The 19700-nt window shown below is 28.9% G+C and overlaps 1 protein-coding gene across 3 annotated transcripts; it reads left to right on the top strand.

The window, feature by feature from the left end:
* The first annotated feature begins 10663 nt into the window (after positions 1-10663).
* LOC129908442 (uncharacterized) lies at positions 10664-17489 on the top strand. Of its 3 annotated transcripts, none has more exons than XM_055984907.1 (5): positions 10664-10889; positions 11116-11291; positions 11530-11685; positions 15600-15777; positions 17010-17489. In XM_055984907.1, the coding sequence occupies exons 2-5, from the start codon at positions 11276-11278 to the stop codon at positions 17191-17193; spliced, it is 534 nt and encodes a 177-aa protein (XP_055840882.1). In that variant the 5' UTR covers positions 10664-10889; positions 11116-11275; the 3' UTR covers positions 17194-17489. The 3 variants fall into 3 exon arrangements, with proteins under 3 accessions (XP_055840882.1, XP_055840883.1, XP_055840884.1); XM_055984908.1 differs by having other exon boundaries at positions 10664-10885; XM_055984909.1 differs by having other exon boundaries at positions 11525-11685; positions 17010-17487.
* Positions 17490-19700: the final 2211 nt, after the last annotated feature.

Genomic DNA, 19700 nt, shown 5'->3' on the forward strand with positions numbered 1-19700 from the left:
TAAGGAAAGGTAGATGCTACCGCGATCGCCAGTCCAAGGTAAGCAGTTGACTGGTTCGGTAGTAACGAAAAAGAACGTCCTCCGTGTTGTCGATTCTCCCACAGAGTTCTCTTCTAAAAGAAAGAAATTTCTATTTTATATATAGTATCTATCTGTTCGTCTTTCAAGGTGAAGAAGAACACAAAAAAGAAGTCATAAAATCAAGTAAAATCAAAGAAAAGAAAACGCACACACAGAACAAACAAAATTATAAGAAGTGTGAACGAGAATACAAAAACGAGAAGAAAATTTCTTTTCTCGGGAAAAATTCCCACATTGAATTGAGTTTGAGTTTGGTATTAAAAAAGAAATTATTTTGGTGTTTCGTTACAATATCTTATAGTTTAAAGTGCTAATTTTAATTATCCTTTTGATAACTCTGTAATTTACGAATATTATATTCGTGTAAGATTTTAATTTAATTTAAATGCAAACTTAACGTCTAACGGTTATATCCGAAAACTTGTAAAAAGGCGGTCATATCGTGCCAATTTAACTTAAATACACTCAGAAAGATACACTTGATAGGATCAACAATAATCTAAACTACAAAACAAAAAATGGAATACCGGTGCTATAGATGGAGTTCGTCCAAAGTAAGTGACCCCATTAAAAAATCATTGTGATGGTCTTTTTTTTTTTTCTCATACATATTGTTATAATAAACATTTAATTTTGCGTGGGTTTAAGGTTGTTTCACTTTTCCCATCCATTGAATTTTTGGTCAAAATATTGTAAGAGAGTATGTAGGGTATGAGTGTTAATAAATTTGACCCGGAAGGAACACACAGGTGTTCGACGTGCGGAATACTGATTTTTGTAGGTAATAAAAGACTATAACCACGACAACATGTTTGACTGGATGAGTCTTAAACAATTTTGTGGCATCCACTTTCTACTTTACCATGTGCTGTGAATAATTTGCGAGATATTAAGATATTCAATTGGATTGAAATATAGTAAGTCCGTTCTGTAGGTTGTTAGGTAGCTTGAAAGTATTTTTAGAGATTGAAAAAAAAAAGAAGTTGGAAATAATTCTAATTACAATTATAAGTAAAATACAATAAATAAATAATAAGATCTCACAATTATTAATTTAGCTAAAGAGTTTGAAAAAAATTTGAAATTATTAAAATATCAATCAGATGAATCGTTTTACGCCTTAAAAATATTCTTTGCATTTTACAAAACTATGAACATGATAATTATCTTTATCATTTTTCAAGCTTATTTTTAGTATAATTTTTTACAAATACTCTTGAGTCATGTCTCATGAGCTATTCAATAAAAATAAGTCGATTAAATTCTGATTTTAGGTTTTAGTTTTGTGAAAAAAAGAAATTTGCAGTGATTCAATTTTCACATAATGCGTCACTCTCACTATATTGCTTTCCGCATTCGTTAAATTTAAAAACGTTCAATTTTTTAGTATTTTTTTGGGCTTTAAAATGATTTTTATTAATTATTATAAGTAAATTCGTGAAGTATTAAAGATTCAAACTGTAAAACCTCGAATAGAAATATATATGTACATAATTCAAAGCAATAATAAGTATTTTTGAAAACGTTTGTTTGGGAAACAAATGTGATTTAATTCTCCAAATGAAGTAAGTCTTAAGATTTCTATTATCCCAATTAGAATGGATTAAACTATCGAAACATACACGTAGTTGTTATTGGTTTAAGTGACTTTTCTAATACACTGAAATATAATTTTAAATAGCGAATAAAAGTAATTAACAAATAATAAAGTTCGCAGCTCAGCTCTTTTGTTTAAAGTGGCAAATAATAATTATGCGTGCTGAAAAATGCTTGTAAATAAGTTAAGAACGTATGAATAAACGTACAAATACGTACGGTAAAAACGAATAGTGTGGTTTCTTTCATATTAAGAGCAAACCAGCTGAATCATCTTGCATGAAATTTCAAGGCTAATAGGTGGAATCAAACGAGCAGTAAATAATGTGGAAATTTAACGAAACAATTTGTCAAACAGGTCAATATACTCATTTTGTAAACGAAGGACATTAAATTGTTTTGATGCAATTTTAAAAAAAAATTATTTTCAAATCCAAACTACAAGTTTCTGAAACTATATTGCATTGTAAGCGTTGTATTATGCATCCAAAATCAGAGTTCTGCCGTTTCAGAAATAGTCGTTTTTTTCACTCAACGGTCGTTTAAGGGGTTTGACCATATAACATATACATTACAAAATACCTATTGAATTGGATACAATTAAAATACTAATTAGAAACAAACAGCATGCATATTTTTTTTTTTTTTTTATTATTTATAAACCGGTTAATTTTTTGTTTTTTACCATTATAAGCTTTAAAAATTTGCTTATGTATCTTTCAATATATTTAAATGATTTTAAATATTGAATGCTTTAATGTTTTAAAGTTCTTACCTCAGCTCTTTCGTTAAGTGAATACTTTGTAGTTTCATTTTTTGAATCAACAGCCTAAGTTTTTCCACAAGTCTGAAGGACTAAAACTGTGATTAATATCAATCCTAATTAAGTGTTAGGCATTGTTGAGTAAATGTACCTAATTGAATTATTAGATCATACTTGATCATGAGTTGCTCTATCTTATATCTCTAGAAAGCCTCATTAAACAAATTTAAAACTTACAAATGGCAACCAGTTTAATAGAATGAAAACTAATATTACCGCAAGTAAAAGAAGTAGTGATTAATTAAAGTATATTGTGTCGTCTTTTAATTTCATTTTTCATTTCACATAACTTTTACTTCAGTTTCGGTTTCGCTCTTAATTATTATAATCGACATTTTTTTCAAAAACTATAAAAAATTATGTAGTAAATCTTATGATTATGTCTTTCAGCTCGCGGCCCTTTGTCATAAACTAATAAAATTTATATTAAAAGACTAATGAAATTTGTTTACTCATCAATATTCTTTTTTTTTTTTTTTTTTTTTTTTTTGTTTAACCAAAAAATACCTTAAAACACTTTCGCTACCAACAAATTCAATTCAATGGTCTCTCAGCGAAAACGACTTTCTCAGGCAGCTAGGCATTATTTGTTTGCAAAAAGGGGGAACAGACACGAATCTTTAAGAATAATGTGAACACATTCCGTTCTGGTCACACACTGTCATACTTTTGGTTAGAATATACTTTATGGAATTCGTAATTTCTTATGTGCTTGCTGGTAACAAGCATATCTAAAAATCTCACATAATTTTACACATTCCCACCTCTATGCTTTGACAAATTTCTTCAAATAGTCGCATATAATCAAAAATTTATAGTTAGACATCTAGGTCGTCAGTAAAACAAGACCAATTTTAATGAGATTTTCGGTGTGAGATAATTCAAAATTAATTGTGGGTAGATATAATAAATGCTTCTCTTTCTTTAACTTTCCTTGCTCTGATAGATAAGAATAAAATGGAAACTGATTTGGTATCTAATGGTTGGTTTTTACGTTAGACAACTACAACCGTAACCATTTCCAGAAAAGAAAAAGCTTTGTTCTTTTCGTTTTTGTTTTATTTATTTTTTTTACTATAATAAGTGGGTGATTCTTAGCCAAATATGAAAATTATATCAATTTAAATCGCATAAGGCTAAGCAAACTGTAGTCAAATTTAACTAGCCAGCGGCAGTAGGGAATATATATTTACCACAGGTGACCTCAATATTCAATTGATTCTCCAAAAGTAGGATTGTCCACATGAATATGTTTAACCTACTTTTTCTGATTATCATATTGAATCATCTGAGAACACACGTTGAATATTTACAATAACAACAAAAAATAAAAGCTGGAATAAAGAGAAGGAAGAATATTCATTTTGATTAGTTTTTTTTTTCTCGAGTCAGTTAAGAACCATGACTGAAAAAATAAGGTATTCAAAAGAGAGGAAAGTGCATTAGTTTGTCAAGCGAGTCTGAAATAATTTATATGACAGTCACATATTCCGATTTTTTTTTCTCCGTTCGACATTCATATAGACGCACAATTGTACTGATGAAAATGTCTGTATGGCCCTTCAAGATTGAAAGGAATGCGGAGACTAACAGGCCAAATTTTGGAGTGATAAGTAACGTTTGTATTTTGTATGTGTTTTAATAGATCCCGTTTTAAGATATCAGAAATGGGCTATGTACACAGTTGGGGGAAAAAAATGCGAAAAGAAGATTAAATTTTGATTTGCTGTCTTATTCATTCCTTTTGTTTAAAAAAAAAAATATTGATGAAGATGGGACATTTTCCATAATTTTATGTAATAATCCAAGGCCAGCGAAATAGTTTTGATATCTTAAAAAGTATCGTTTTTCCACGTGTAGTGGATCTATTGATCACATTTTATGACCGTTTAAAGGTGGGTAATAAAAAGTGCTTTACACAATAAATTAGAATATTTTAATATTCCCAAAAATTTAATTAATAAAGTTGATCTAGATGCAATTTTTTTTCTGAAATATGTAATTAAAATACTTTGGCTATTAATTTTTGATTTCAATAAAGTTTAAATACTTACTAAAAAAAAAATGGAACACATATTTTAACAAAAAAAAAAGAACTTTTTGTTCTTAGTTTTATGTATTGATATTTTTTTCTCTTGAGCAATTGTTGATAAAGTTAAGATAACAAATTTTTCATAATCATTTTTGATACTGTCCATAAATAAAGATTTTTCGCACTTACGATAAATTTGTGAAAAGGACTCGATATGTTTCAGTCTTGAACCCATTTTAAATTTGCAATAACCAGAGAAGGTACAATGATTGTACTTACACCCAACCCACAATGATTATGATTCATAAGAAAATATTCGAAATTTTCATCAAAACCAAAAAGTCTTAGTATTTTAAAGTTTTTAACTCAGCTCTTTCGTTTTGGTGAATATTTTATGATTTTTTTGGTTGAATCAATTAATGCAGTTTTCTTCCACGGCTAAAACAGCGGTAAATTTCCAGTTTATTTGCTGACACTTGCGAAGCAAAAACTTCTCGGTTTAGGGAGGAGGGGGTAAGGCGGGGTATTAAAAACCAATGATATATTTAAGTATGACATTCGAAGGATATTATTATAAAATTTTCACGAAGAATATTAAAAAATACGGCAATGGCAGCAATTATTCAGAAAGGTCTCGGATCAAATGTAGAACTGTGCCTTGCCCCTCATAACTTGTTGCTGGATCTACTAGAAGAAAATAAGTTCTTCTTGAATATTATTAAAGAATCACATACTAAAAAAATCGGCATTTCTGTTAATGGGTTCAAATTCGCATAGTTCTCACAAAAATAAACGAAAACTGTTCTGTTCTATTTAAATGATTATAAATAATTGATTTGGGTTAAACGAAATTTGAATAAGTATTATTTTTGCATCCATATACCTATATTAAAACTTCAATCTGATTTTTAAAGAGCTGTCAAAATAAATTTACTTTGAAATCATCTCATGCCAATGATAACACTATCTTTAAAATCCTGTCTTTACATTATTTTTTATCTGTGCGTCACACATAAGAGTTTATATTAAACTTAAATGTTTAATATTAATTGTCGACTATTAAGATAATCTTTCACAAATGCATTTATTAATCCAAATGAGTTAAAAGCATTTCTTTTAGTATAAGAACCAATTCACATTTTTCTCTATACTATATAATCATTTCATACACACCTAAATAAAAAAAATAAAACAATCTGTGGACATTGTTACAAAAAAATAAAAAAAATCTTTACTCCATTAACTTATGTAGTCATGGTTAAGTAACTTTTAAATTTGTAGCAATTTATTCTAAGCTTCTTTATGTATATGAACAACCAGAGACATAAGTAAACACTTTGTCTTATTAGCAATATAAAATTGTCAGTGTTGTCACCCCGTATATGTATTACGAGTATAAAAATAGCTACTAGGGTTCAATGTCTTTCCTTCTTAGTGCTTAGTCATTTAAATTCACTTACATGTGTCTTTTTAGACTTAAACATCCATCAATCTTCGGAACATATCAGGTAGACAAGACAAAAAAAAAGTGCTAATTAATTATAATGTTTTGAAGTGCATTGCTGACGGAAGTATCAGTTTATTCTTCAAGTAGTTAACAGGTATATGTGAAAACTTTAAGAAGAGTACAGTTTATTTCTATGCAATGCAATTTGGTAAATGTAGAAGTTATTTGTAAAAAATAAAACAATATATCAAAAAAAAAATTATAGTTTTGATGTCTAGTCAAAACGTTTATCATAAGCCTTTATCTTGGAATGGTAGCTAAAGTCCATTGCTTACATTGGAATTAATTGATTCATTTAAATTTATATACAAAATGAAATGAAACAAAGCAAAAGAATGTCATCAAGAAATTAGTTGGCACAAAAATAGTCTTTGAAGATGGTTAAATATTTTCTTTGTCTTAATTGTTTATTTTTTACGAAAATAAAAGAACGTTATGTTTAATCGTCCAATCTTTATGTTTTCAGCCACAAATTTGATTTATTGTTTTGCAGAAATCTTAAAAAAAAAATCAAAAGATAAAAGGTCTACCGACCTTAAAAAGCTACTCTACATATTTAGCCATAAAATAATTTAAGTGTCTCTTATCCTCAAAGTTTTCTTATTGAATATAATACATTTTTGCCTTTGGATACTCTGTCATTGTGTCATCAACGTGATCAATTTTTCTCTTCTATTTTTTTAGTCTTACTTGCAAAATATACGAAGATGAACTTGTTGGCCAATCCACAAAACCAACAATATTTTTTTTTTTTTTATATTTCTTTGCGTATAGGTACAACCACGAACCATCATTTGTTCGTCTTAAACAAGATAAACAGGTTACAAGTTCGTTTATTGCCTTAACCATAACCTTCTCGAGGAACAAAAATCATATAAAAACTGTATCCATGTTCCACACACATTAAACATTCTAAGTGAAACGCACAACCAGAGAATTACTCTGTAAAGTCTGAAGCTATACAGCCGAAGCCTCAAGCATAAACTCAAGAATCAACAGAAAGCTATAATCTTGTTCTCTTTTTTTGTTGTTTTTGTTCTTCATTAATTCACACAAAAGAGTCTGAAAAAAATATCTGCCAGCCAACTTAAATTCCGCACGAGGCGCATTCTACTTGCATCTGAGAGATCTGACTGCTCTGAGATCGTCTTTAAATTTTCTTTACCATAATGTGTTGCTTTAGAGTTGTTTTTTGTGTTGCACATATATAAAAATGAAGTGCAATGCAACACAAGGATGGTAGAAATGGTAGAAAAGAGCAACTGCAAACAAAACGGGCCACCACAAATTCACACAACAACAACTATAGAAAATCTACACTTGGAACGTTGTTGATGTCATAAACGGAAAAACGTTATTATACCTTTGGCCTACATTGCAACCACTAATGCATATTGGCTATGGATCTGGAGTTTCTTCAGAGAGTGCGATGAGAATCTCGCTGTTTATGTGAACTTGACCAGCCAGTATAATAGAGGGGTATATTTCCTATTAAACTATCGGTTGCGATTTACAAGTTGGACGTAGTATGAACGAAGTCTAGAGATGCGGTTAGATGTTGGCTTATATAAATGAATTGATTAAAAGTGGCGGAAAAACGGTTAGGTTGATGGCTAAATTGATATTGATTGCAGTTAATTAATTGAAGTAAACGGACTGTACCTATGCCTACATAGTTGGTTATAAAGGTAATAAAGCATGAAATAGGTTATACTAGCTTTTATTACAAATTGCACTTGACCCTAGTGTTTTGTAGTAAAGAGATTTTATTCTTTTTTTTTTAACATTTTTAAGAATACGTTAATGCATTTATATTTTTGTATGTATAGATAGGTAATCTGAAAAAAAATTAAGGTAGTGGGTGTTTTAATACATTTCGGACGTTCAGCGGCCATTCTAATGATTGATATGAAATGAAAGATTTGTAAGAACCTAAGATATTGTAATATTAGTATTGTTAATGCATCGTGCGATATGTCAAAGGATAACTTGATTTATATTTTTATTTTAAATTTTATGTAATATAATTATACATATGTTTGTTTATCAGTTTTTTGAAGTCTGAAAACCTCAGTCTTAAATATCTGGCCAATAGAACTCAAAATATTAGTTTTTTTTAAACCAATAACTTTGAGATTATGTTTGAGTGTTTTCATACGATTTAGAGCCAATTTTTTAACAGCCAATTCCTAGGAATAATGGTTTTTTTTTATATTGACATTTATTCTTCTGATAGTCTAACTGACGATTGAAAAATCAGGGCCTAAAGTAACAAAAATTTGACCAAATTCTCCAAATAGACTCAATATTGCGGTTAAAAAAGTTTATACTACATATATTGGGTTTTATTGGTTGGGTATTCAAGATAAAGGTCTTCAGACTCAGGGAAAATGACAGATCATCATATTTTGCACTTAAAATGCACGTAAAGGTTATAAAATTTAGACAATTGTATATAAGAAGTGTTAAATGCAAAAATGCATCTCTTCCATTTGTGAAGTACGTCACAAGGTTAAAATTCTACACATACATATTATGGTGTGTCAAAATGCTAAACTATGAAATTTTCAAGTGTAATAGCTTTTAAAGGTTGCATTGCTTATTAAAATTAAATTCTGCGTTTACAATTTTTATTTTTATTAATATCTTTGGCTTGCTCAAAATATAGGAAGAAATTTGGATTTTAAGAGATTTTTGAAATTTACTTTTTTTTAACTGCGCCGCTTGGATACAAAAAAATATATATTAAATATTTTTAGGCTTTGTCGTGAAAGATAATTCCAAGAAAAAAACCTTTAAGCTTATATTTGTTGAAACTGAACCATTAGTAAAGAAGCTGCGAAATAATAAGCGAAGGAAAAAAAAATCATTTTTTCATATAAAATCGTTTTTTTCTTAACCACTTCAACCGATTTGAGCGAGCCAAAGACGAACGATATAATAATACTTTTTTAACATATTATTAAACCATAGAAACAAATACAACTTTTGACCACTATTACATTGCAATAATAGAGTACTTTTTTTCGGCCATACAAAAGTGACACACCCTAACACTAATACATATGTAAGACTAAAAATTATCTCTAAAAATAATAAATCCATTCCTTGCCGCGAAACGTCCACGTTCCGTACAGAATTACCCATTTTCCTTTGAAGTGTTCAAATTGTTAACAATTTCAGACATGAATTTTATTGATTCATTCACGATAACACATCCAAAATCCCTCGAAATCTCCTTTTATATCTAACTGTACAGCGAATTTCGAAAAGATTGATAAGATTATGTTGTGGTTTAAGTATCATAATATGATAAAACACTTTTGAATGTGGTTTCATCAAATATCCTCCTGCCAAATTTGTTACATGTATGTTTTTGGTAAAAATGTTACTTTTAACATTAAAGCAAAGAATAATAAATTGCACGACTGGGGTCGCACGTACTTGCTCTTATGCTTAATGTAACTATAATGTTAAAGCTTTTTATTCAAAAAATTTAAAATTTGATATTTTGAAGAAATTTCATTAGTATAAAAAAATTAAATCTGTTTTTATAATTAATTAAACTCCGTTTTAAATTATCTTAAAAAAAAAAAAACAAATATGCCATTTTATTTCTCGTATAAAAAGGTATTTTTAGAAAAAAATTTTCGAAAATTGTAGGAGCCGTTTTTTAAAAAAATAGTTTTTTATATATAAAAATTTTTTAACATTTAAAAAAAAAAAAGTTGGTATGCCATATTGAAGAAATAATTAATTTACACATAAAAACTAAATTTCAAAATTTTTCATTGATCCGTTTTCAAAAAATTGATTTTTCAAAAAAAAATTTTGAAATATTTTTTAAAAAACCAAAAATGCGTTTTTTGAAAATTTTCTAAAATTTTAATATTATCTTTACTTACACACTTTTGTATAAAAATTTTCATTTAAATCGGGTTAATGTTGTACGAGATATTCAGAAACGAAAAAAACCGTTCTATGACAGGTACCGTTAATAACGGTACAAAAAATATTTTTTTTATTTAAAAAGTTGGCATTTATGTGTAGTACTACACACAAAAATTTTAATCAAAATCGTTAGAGCCGTTTTTGAAAAAAATTAACTTTTCTATTTCCGTTATATGGCAGGTACCGTTAGTTTTGGTCATAAAAAAAAAATTTCAATTTCCCCTCTAGGGAATCACCAAAAACTGCTAACTACCAAGTTTGAAGAAAATCACTTCACTCGTTTAGGCTGCAGCTCCAGATAGAGACAGACACACAGACAGACAGACAGACAGACAGAATTGCCGGACCCACTTTTTTGGCATTCTCCATCATCGTAATGTCATGTAAAATTGTTATCTCGAGTTCGACAAAAATTCTTAGATGGAAGTGTGAACGATTTCAGAAGCTATTAAGATGTCCTAAAACGCAGTTTTATAGAATTTATACAAATTAGACCAATTTTGAAAGTGCCAGTAAGTACTTTTTTAGAGACTGTAAACAGACAAATAACTATCTTGGGATTAAACCTTTATTTTAGTGTGGGAAGAAACTGTGGTGGTTAAGAACATTACTTTAAAAACTTCAGTTATTAGACTCAAATAGGTTTTAGCTCTCTGGACGTTAATAAGTCTTCTAAAACTTTGAAACAAACTAGGTCTAAACAGTTTATTTTTAAAGATGAGTTGAACTTAAAAATAAAATTTCAAAATACTCAGACCAATTACAATTATAAAATTCGTGTCGTATCGTCTTCAAGCGTTTCGCTTCAAGATAAAAGCAATTTTTAAATTTTATTTCGTACCAACTCGTTTTTAGTAAAAGTGGTTGATGGTGAATTAGATAGAGCCGAAACTGAGTGAGTGAGTACAAAATAATCTTTTAGCTGAACTTCAAGACGTATGTATATGATAAAAAAAAGGCAAACAAAATGTTTGGCAACGTGGGAAACCCTTTTATCTAGAAAAACTTTGCGTTGCTCCGCATTTTTAGGAACATTTGTAGTTTTAAAATTTGCAACAAATTTTCTTTCTTGATTCCTTAACCGAAATATTCATCTCGACCCGGTCTATTTTTTGAATATTTCAGACAATATCAGCAATATTCTTCATAACTATCAATGCCCAAATTATCAACGCAGCCATTTGGTCAAATTATGCCAGCGAAGAAAAATGTAGTGGACCTTCAGGACTGAAATATTTATCAGGTGATGCACTAAGAGATTCACCAAACTGCGTGGGACCAAACAATGCCCCGTATCCTAGGTAATTATTTGTATTTATCTCAAACTAAGGCTGTTTTAAATTCAAGAGCCAATGATAATTTTGAAGTTGAATCATAAAAGCTAAATAATCTCTCATATAAAATGGCAATTAAGTCCACTTTATACGTGAACGTAGCTTTCCTCAATAGTGAAATAAATTTTCATATTAGAGTTCATTCCCGAAAAATTAATTTCTTTTTTGCTCAAGATTTAATAAATTAATTATATTTTTAGTGCAGCTGTTGCGAGGACATTTTCAAACTGGAATGGAAATTCAAGAAGAGGAAGACAAAACAAAATGCCAACTACACTTGATCCAGCAATTACAACAAGTGCTCTCCTGAAAGCCTATGATCATGCTAATAATGAGGACGAGCTTCCCAGTGGTCGATATGGTATGTTTAAATTTCTGTTGACACACACAAAATATCTCTTACAAATATGCAATTTAGCTATTAGTCGATTTCACTGCTGTTGAAACACTTCCAATTTTGAATCCGCTATAACAACTTCATGTCATTTTTTAAGATAATATAACAATTTACAATCATAAAATAACCTCAAAATCAAATAGACAAACAAAGGACGTGTTTTTGGAAGAAAATTTATGTTTGCCAATCTTCTTCTGTTTTTAAGCCAAAAACGTGACTAACATTAACAATGATAATATCACAGTTCACTGTACTCCAAATGTCCACAAAATCTTCTTCTACATATTATATGAAGTCAATTTGTAATTGCTTTCTCTTATTTGCAATTTCTATCCAAAAATTCAAATTCACTTTTGGTAAAGGTAGTTAAGGTAAACCTGCTAGTTATCCATGTCATTATTTTTTTTTTTGCACATATTTGTGTAGTTTCTAAAAGAGAGTGAAACAATTACTAAAACAAAAAGTGTCCCCAGGTGTAAGGGTGCACAAATGTATGATGGTATAAGCTTTAGCCAAAATGTCTTTCCGACTGGTTTTGATTGTTAGCTGATGTTGATGATGATGTCTTGGCCGTAGGCAAGTTTCACTTTCTAGAATTTATTATACGAACTAAAAAGAAAACAAATTTTCTTCCATGGGGATTATAAAGTTGAATCAACTCAAAAGCTTGTTTTTATATCTATCATCATCATTTTTCGTATATGCGTGACAAATTTTATTAGGAACTATATAGACACTATAGAATCCGGTTTATTTAAATGATCACTATAAGTTGGCGGAGAACAAGTCTGCTAGTTTTTCTTTAATGATCAGGTGTGAAACTTAATAGTATGAAATGAAATAAATGCATATTTTAAGAGTCTAATGAACCTAATGAATGATATGTAAAATAAATTGCATTATAATTTTCTTTTTTGAGAAGACAAAAAAAAAATCAATTAAAAAGTTTAACAGTAAACATAGCATAAGTAAACTATTTGAAAAAAATCCAAATCACACAGTAAAATACAGGATTTTGTTACATGATGATGATTTTCATGGCTAAACCTGTTTTCAAACAATCTATGTAGGTAGTTTCAGATTTCAAAATCTGGCTAAATGACACTTTCTTTCGCTTAATCAATTTACGTTGTGTCACATTATTGATGACATGCATGTGAAATTTTGGACTTATCTTGGATGTCAATATTTTAAGATGATTCTGCAATTAAAACGAGAGCAAAAAAAAAGAGGACCTGATGAGCAGAACAAATAAGGTGCATTTTCAATAACCATTATTTCAGTAAATAATTAGGCTTCTTTACCATAATAAACACAATTTTACAAGTTACATTTTTATTTTCTAAAAAATCATGTTAAATTACACAACAATCCAAATCTCTTTTATCCATCATTTTATTAAGTAAAATACAGTTCACTCACTCTCCAATCCGTTTGTTTTCAAACTTATAAATAATTATAAGTCTTAAATTAAAGTTCAATTCAATTCATAAAAAAGAACTATTTTGTGATAAATTCAGCTTTGACCAAATTATATTGTTTTATTAGCCTCATTAATGCAAGTGGTGGTTCAAAAATGTGTTTGCAATTCTAAAACAAATACAATTTCGATTTAAAACATTCCAATATGGTTAGCAAAGTTAGTTAGTTAGTTCAGCAAACAATTTTTCTGTGTGGAAAAAGTGGAGTAAATCCTGAAAAATCGGAGCGTTGGAGTAGATTATTTTTTTCCCTCAAAAGTGGAGCAAATTTACTCCGATCGGAGCAAGGTTTTAACCCTGGGGTCGAACTACGGCATACGCGTTCGTTAACGTTTTGACTATTGCTTTCTCTATTTAATTAGAAGAAAATGATAGAGACATAAAGCGTCAATACGTTAACGTACGTATGCCGTAGTTCGACCCCTGGTTTTCACTTACCCAAATCGCTCACGAAAGTGTTCCTTGTCATAAAGATAAGATGATCTTGTAAACTGTCTTTCTCATTTAAAAAAAAACAAGTACATTGAGGAAAAAAATCCATCGTTAAATGTAATATGGTCGACTTTGATTTAATTCTGAAAAAAAGTTACACTGAGGGAAAAAACACAACGTAAAATGAAAAATGTTCAACGTTGATTAAATGTTGAGAAAATTAACATGAAACTTCTTCAAAATAAAATTGAAACAACGTAAGAATTTTTTATTTTTGTCGGACTTCAGCTTTTCTTGCATTTTATCACTCTAATTTTCAACAGTGAGATAGCACGTTGGTAAAGCATTCGCCTAGTAACCCAAGAGTTGTAGGTTCGATCCCCAGCGGCTGCCCTTTTTTTTATAAATTGATGTTTGTTTAAAGTTGAAATAACTTTGATTTAAAGATGTTTTATAACGGTAAACCACTTTAAACTAACGAAGTTCTACTTTGATTTTAAAATTTTCGTCTTCAACGCAAAATCATTCCGAAAAATAGTTGAATCAACGTGGTTTTCGTTGATTTTAAGTTGTTTTTTACCTCAGTGTACATGAAATATTTTTAAATTAAATTTGGAACAAGTTAAAAAAATAGTTAAAAAAATATTTAATAGACTTCACTAATAGACTTCAGCTTTAGTTGCAGTTTATCAAACTTAATCTTATATCTCAAGTTTGTATGTTAGATCCCTATGGTAGCTGCCGATTTTTATTTTTTGTGCTTTAAGGATGTTTTATAATTAAATACCGATTTAAACTAACGTCGTCCTACTTTTTACTTTTTAAAATTATTATCCTCAACGCAAAATCATTCTGAAAAATTATTATTAAATCAAAGTCTGGTATTCGTTGATTTTAAGTTTTTTCCCTCATTAGATTGGGCTTGAAAATTTCCCATACGGGCAATTCCATAGTAACTCACGTTACATTCCGAAAAGTTTCCAATACAAAATAGATATTTTTTTGTCAATTTAAATATAAAATTGTACGAAAATACTGAATGTAGCATATTTTTTATTTTCAATAATTGAGTAAAACATTTTTTTTATTTTTAGCATTATTTGCTAAGAAAAAACATAAAAGTCTGTTGGTAACTCACGTTACATTAATCGGACACAAGAGTCCGACAGTATTATATTCTGTTAAATTCAGAATCTTAATTTATTTTTAATGGAAATTCCATGCATAATAAATTACAACCTTTTAAAATTAGTGACAAAATCAAACATTTGTTCAATTTTTCGAATACAAATTTGAAAATATTTAGGTAACTCGTGTTACATTAATTTAGTAACTCATGTTACCTGCCATTTACTGTTTCAAAAATAATGAATGGATGCATTTTCATTTAAGTAATTTTAAAATCGAATATTGTGTAACGAAGCTTTTTTAAATGTTAATTTATTTTAGCAATCACGAGGGGCTGTTGTCATCGTCTCTATTAGATTCATCTTCTATGGGCTTGTTTTTCCATCACGTTCATGTGAAATTCTTCTGTAGAAAATCTGACGTAAACAAAAATAATGAATGAAAAGAATTTTTACTATAATAAGGGGTTACAACTCGATTAATCATCTTTTTAAATCTAACCTAATATAACATTACCTTAATTAATTTTTAATTAAGGTAAGCTAATCTAACCTACGCAACATAAAAGCTAACCTACCTTAAACCTTACCTACAACACCTATAAGGATAAAATAGGTGGACGCATTTGTTTCAGATGCATTATCAAAAATAATTGTATTTATTTCAACTTGTTAGAAATTAAATTTAAATAAAATGCACTACACCGGGGTCAAATGTACTTGCTTTATTTAAAATTTTTGGATTCCATAAGAAATTTGACTAGCCAATTAGTGTTGAATTAAGAAAATTAAAATTTTTTTTTCTGAACCTAAAATTATTTTTTTTTTCATATTTTAGGTCGAGCAATCAACGATTCACCATCATCACAATGCAGGGGTACACCAGCCCGTCTATGTAAAACACGCTACAACACTACAGCTCCAATGTACGGTGTAAGTCTTACATCAGGTCAACCAGTTACCATTGTCCAAAAGTTCCCAGATCTTTTGCAGCAAGTTGTCTTCGAAGTATGCGAGTAAGTGTTAATCTTAATACAAATCTATAATATTTCAGCTATACAAAACAAAAATACCATCACAACACATTTCATCCGATGAAAGTTAATCGTGTCAATTGAATAAGGTCAACACACTGTGTGCACACACTTTCATTCACATTCTGCAGAGCGTGTTAAGCACTTGTCAATAGCACCTGCCTTCAGAGAGAGATACACGCGTCTTTGAAGCTGTGTGCTGCAATTTGGCTTACTTCTCTTCTCTATCCAAACGGTGACAAAAGCGCCATTAATCTATAAGATTGCGGTCTACTATTTTGCTAATGCAAAGTCACGTATTGAATAGGAAAATATAGGATTGATTTATCTAGGCAAAGCACATGCATCGGAGAGAAACTAGTACGTTTTTTTTGTTTTCTTTTATAAGTGTACGAGCATATGAATTATTATGTTCCTACTTGTCGATGGAATTCATTTTTAATTTATATATTTTTTTTAGTTCACACTTATTCTTAAAGAGAACTGAGATTAACCGTATTGTCATTTCTTGTTACAATTTTTTTTTTTTGTAAAAAAATAACACAGAAATTTCAAAACTAATTAATTTTATTAGAAACAATATCTCATTATTTGTTTTATTTATTAATGAGAATTTTTTTCTTTTCTACTTGGACTACCTTTTATGTTTCTTTATTTTATGATTAGAAAAAAAAACTCATCCGCCATTGAATGCTTTCTCCATCAGGTGCATTAAGCGAATCTTTTTGTGTGTTCTTTTATAACATCATCACAATAATTTTATTATTATTCATGTCTCTAAGTTTTCCCTTTTCATTTTTTGTTCTTGTTTATTTTACTAAAAACATGTTTTTCAAACATCGTGACAAAATTTGGAAATGATAATCATAATTAGTGGGAAGAGTGAAATTAAATTTCATTTATAACAGAAAGTGATTTTTATCACGATTTATTAATTTTAATTTTTAATTTTTTTTCTTGCTTTTTATTTTTGTGTCTGCCTCATTTTTTATATATTTATTTATTAAGAAAGACAATCAAAGTATTGCTTTATATTATAAATTAATCAATAATATGCAAACAAAAATTATTCAAAAAACTGCTTAAAGATGCATGAGCTTTCAAACGAGCTAGTTTAAATTTAAATTATGTACACTGTGGCGTATGAGTGATATTTTTTTTCGGAAAAATTATTTTTTTTATTGATATTTATTTTTTTTCTCTCTCTCTTTCAGATCATCTGAATGTGATGTGGTTCGTGGAGAATGCACACAAACGTATGTCCCCTATTTGTTCTTAGTGATTCCTCTGGGTCCCGTAACACTGACAGGTCAGGATTATGTGTTAGTTGAAAGTGGATGTGTTTGCAAACCTAAATACTCAACGGGAGCACCACAAGAACCAAATATGATACCATAGTTTTCTTAGGACATAAGCTTAATTTATTTGTTTGTTTAAAAATTAAAATTAAACAGAGGTCCATATTATTATATTTATTTCTTGCTTATCAGAAAAAAAAAAAAAAAATCAAAAACACCAAATTGACAAACTGATTTCGATTCCAGTGCGCATTTTGTGTAAAATTTAAATGCAACATTCATATTATGTCTCACTGTCACATTTTCTCTGTCATACAAACGGTCATTAAGACTGAAAATTTAAATTTATCAATTAGGATGGAATTTTAATGAAAACAAAAAATTAAAGGCATAAAGTGTATGCCGTTAGCAATAAAACAAATAGCTTTTATTACTTTCAATGTAAAATAAGTAAAGATAATAAAAATCGAAAAACAAAACAAAAAATATTAATTAAAAATAATTAGAAATGTATATTAGAATAAGAACAAAAAACAAAATCGTATTTATTGTTTAAATATTCTTAATATGATTAAATAATATTGAGCTAAGCAAAATCATTTGTATTGTAAGTAGTTATGTAAAAAAAATACAAATGACTTTTCTTTAGCATAAGATAATTTAAAAAGAAAATTATGTTGTTGCTTCATAATATTTTAATAAAAAATAAATAAAATCGATAACCATTTCTTTCAATTATTTATACAAAATAAAATGATAAAGTTGTACCTACGTGCACAACCTTACATTTATATTTTGAAACACTTTGTATAAAAATAAATACAAACTTAGTTTTAATTGAAAGTCGTTTTTTATTGGTGTTTAAGACTACCAAACTCTAAAGGGACGGTCTTCCCCTACATATGTATGTACATTTTCTAAACTTCTATTTAAAAACAACTAAACATTTGAGCTACTTTAATCCTAAGAGCAAGTTCGTGCGACCCATTTTGTTTTACAATATTTTTGAAATTTTTCTAAGGATTAATATCGATTTGAAATTTAATTTTCTACAAAAAGTTGCTTCATTAAAATTTTCGAATTCTGCTTCCTTTTCAAGCTATAGTCAAAAACTTGAAAAGTTACAAAAATAGTCGAAATCTGTTATCGTTACAAAAAATATCATGCTTTTTAACTTATCCATAGATTTTTGAAAAAAGTATATTTTCTTATCTTCGGCAGAGGAATCAGACTACACATACAATTTTTAAATTTTCGAAGACTCGAAAGAGTTTTCTTTGAGTCATTATTTATGTCAAAAATTTCCTTTAAAAAAATCGATTTTTAAAAATGCTTTGATCCATTGGACATCTAAGGTGACCCAAAAAAAAAATATTCTAATGAATCTTGAAGGCTGCGGTCAGACTTAAATTACACTGGTTTTGCCACAACAACCAAAATATACTTTTCTAGTAGTTTTTGATGTGCTGAACTCGAATCTGAATCCAAAAATTGTTATTGGCCTCCGTTTTTGAAATATTACCGTTAGAAAATGTCAAAATACGTCATTTTGGCTGTTTTCGAGGCTATGTTTTTATGTGGGGTAGTTCATTATGAATTAATTTGTAACGGTGCCTATAAGAACTGGTTTTATTCTTTCAAAAAATGTTTAAATATTTCCGATATCTCTTTTACTGCCCGAAACATTTAAAATTTAAGTAGCGGTCTTTGAATCAGAAACAACACAGGCCAACCAAATTAAACTTTTTTTGCCACAAGAACCAAAATATACTTTTCTGAAGGTTTTTGGGTTGCTAAACTCGAATATGCAATCAGAAAAATTCTATTAGCCTTCGTTCTTGAAATATTACCGTTATAAATTGCAAAGAAAGGTTTTTTTTATAACGGTAATATTTCAAGAACGGAGGCTAATAGAATTTTTCTGATTAAGTTTAGTTTCTCTTTGGCTTAATTAACTGAAACTTAAGATATCTCGAGCAATAAAAGAGAAAAAAAAGTTAAATTTTGTTGACCATAGTGTTATAGTAGGGGTCCCGACCAGAGATGGCAGAGTAGATTACGTCAGGTAATCTACTCGGTTAACTACGCGTAGTTAATCGAATAAACTACTGGCTTGATTTGTTTAATTTACTAGATACATTTTCTACGTGTAATAACTACATAAAAAACGTTAAATTTCAAAAATATTAAAAAAAAAAATATTAACAAGTGAAAAATAGTGGAATTAAGTTTAGTAAAGTAAAACCTTTTCACAGAAACCATCCCAAGTCAATCTGGTTTCAAATATTCTATTCAAATTCACACTATCACAGCTATGTATTTCGATTTGAATACCACTTTGACAATTTAGTGGTAAAATTGGCATTTCAAACTACATTTTGACGTCTAGCGCTACGTCTGTTACATTTAACTACGTTAACTACATTAAACTACGTTTACTACCTCATTTATGTAGTAGACGTAACAAATGTAGAAAATCAAAAAAAATCGCATTTTTGCCATCTCTGGTCCCGACAAACAATTTTTGTTCTATTAAGCTTTACAGATGCAATTGTTGCTTCTGTAAAGCATTATAGAAGCCAAATTGTTAGTAGAGGTATTCATCCA

Source organism: Episyrphus balteatus, chromosome 2 (assembly GCF_945859705.1).
Source record: "Episyrphus balteatus chromosome 2, idEpiBalt1.1, whole genome shotgun sequence".
Taxonomy (NCBI): Eukaryota; Metazoa; Arthropoda; class Insecta; order Diptera; family Syrphidae; genus Episyrphus; species Episyrphus balteatus.

Bases quoted from the DNA above. Each gene is read 5' to 3' on its own strand.
- LOC129908442 (XM_055984907.1), top strand. The intron at 11,686-15,599 runs GTATGTTTAAAT...TTCATATTTTAG, and splicing joins GCTTCCCAGTGGTCGATATG to GTCGAGCAATCAACGATTCA. The intron at 15,778-17,009 runs GTAAGTGTTAAT...TCTCTCTTTCAG, and splicing joins GTTGTCTTCGAAGTATGCGA to ATCATCTGAATGTGATGTGG.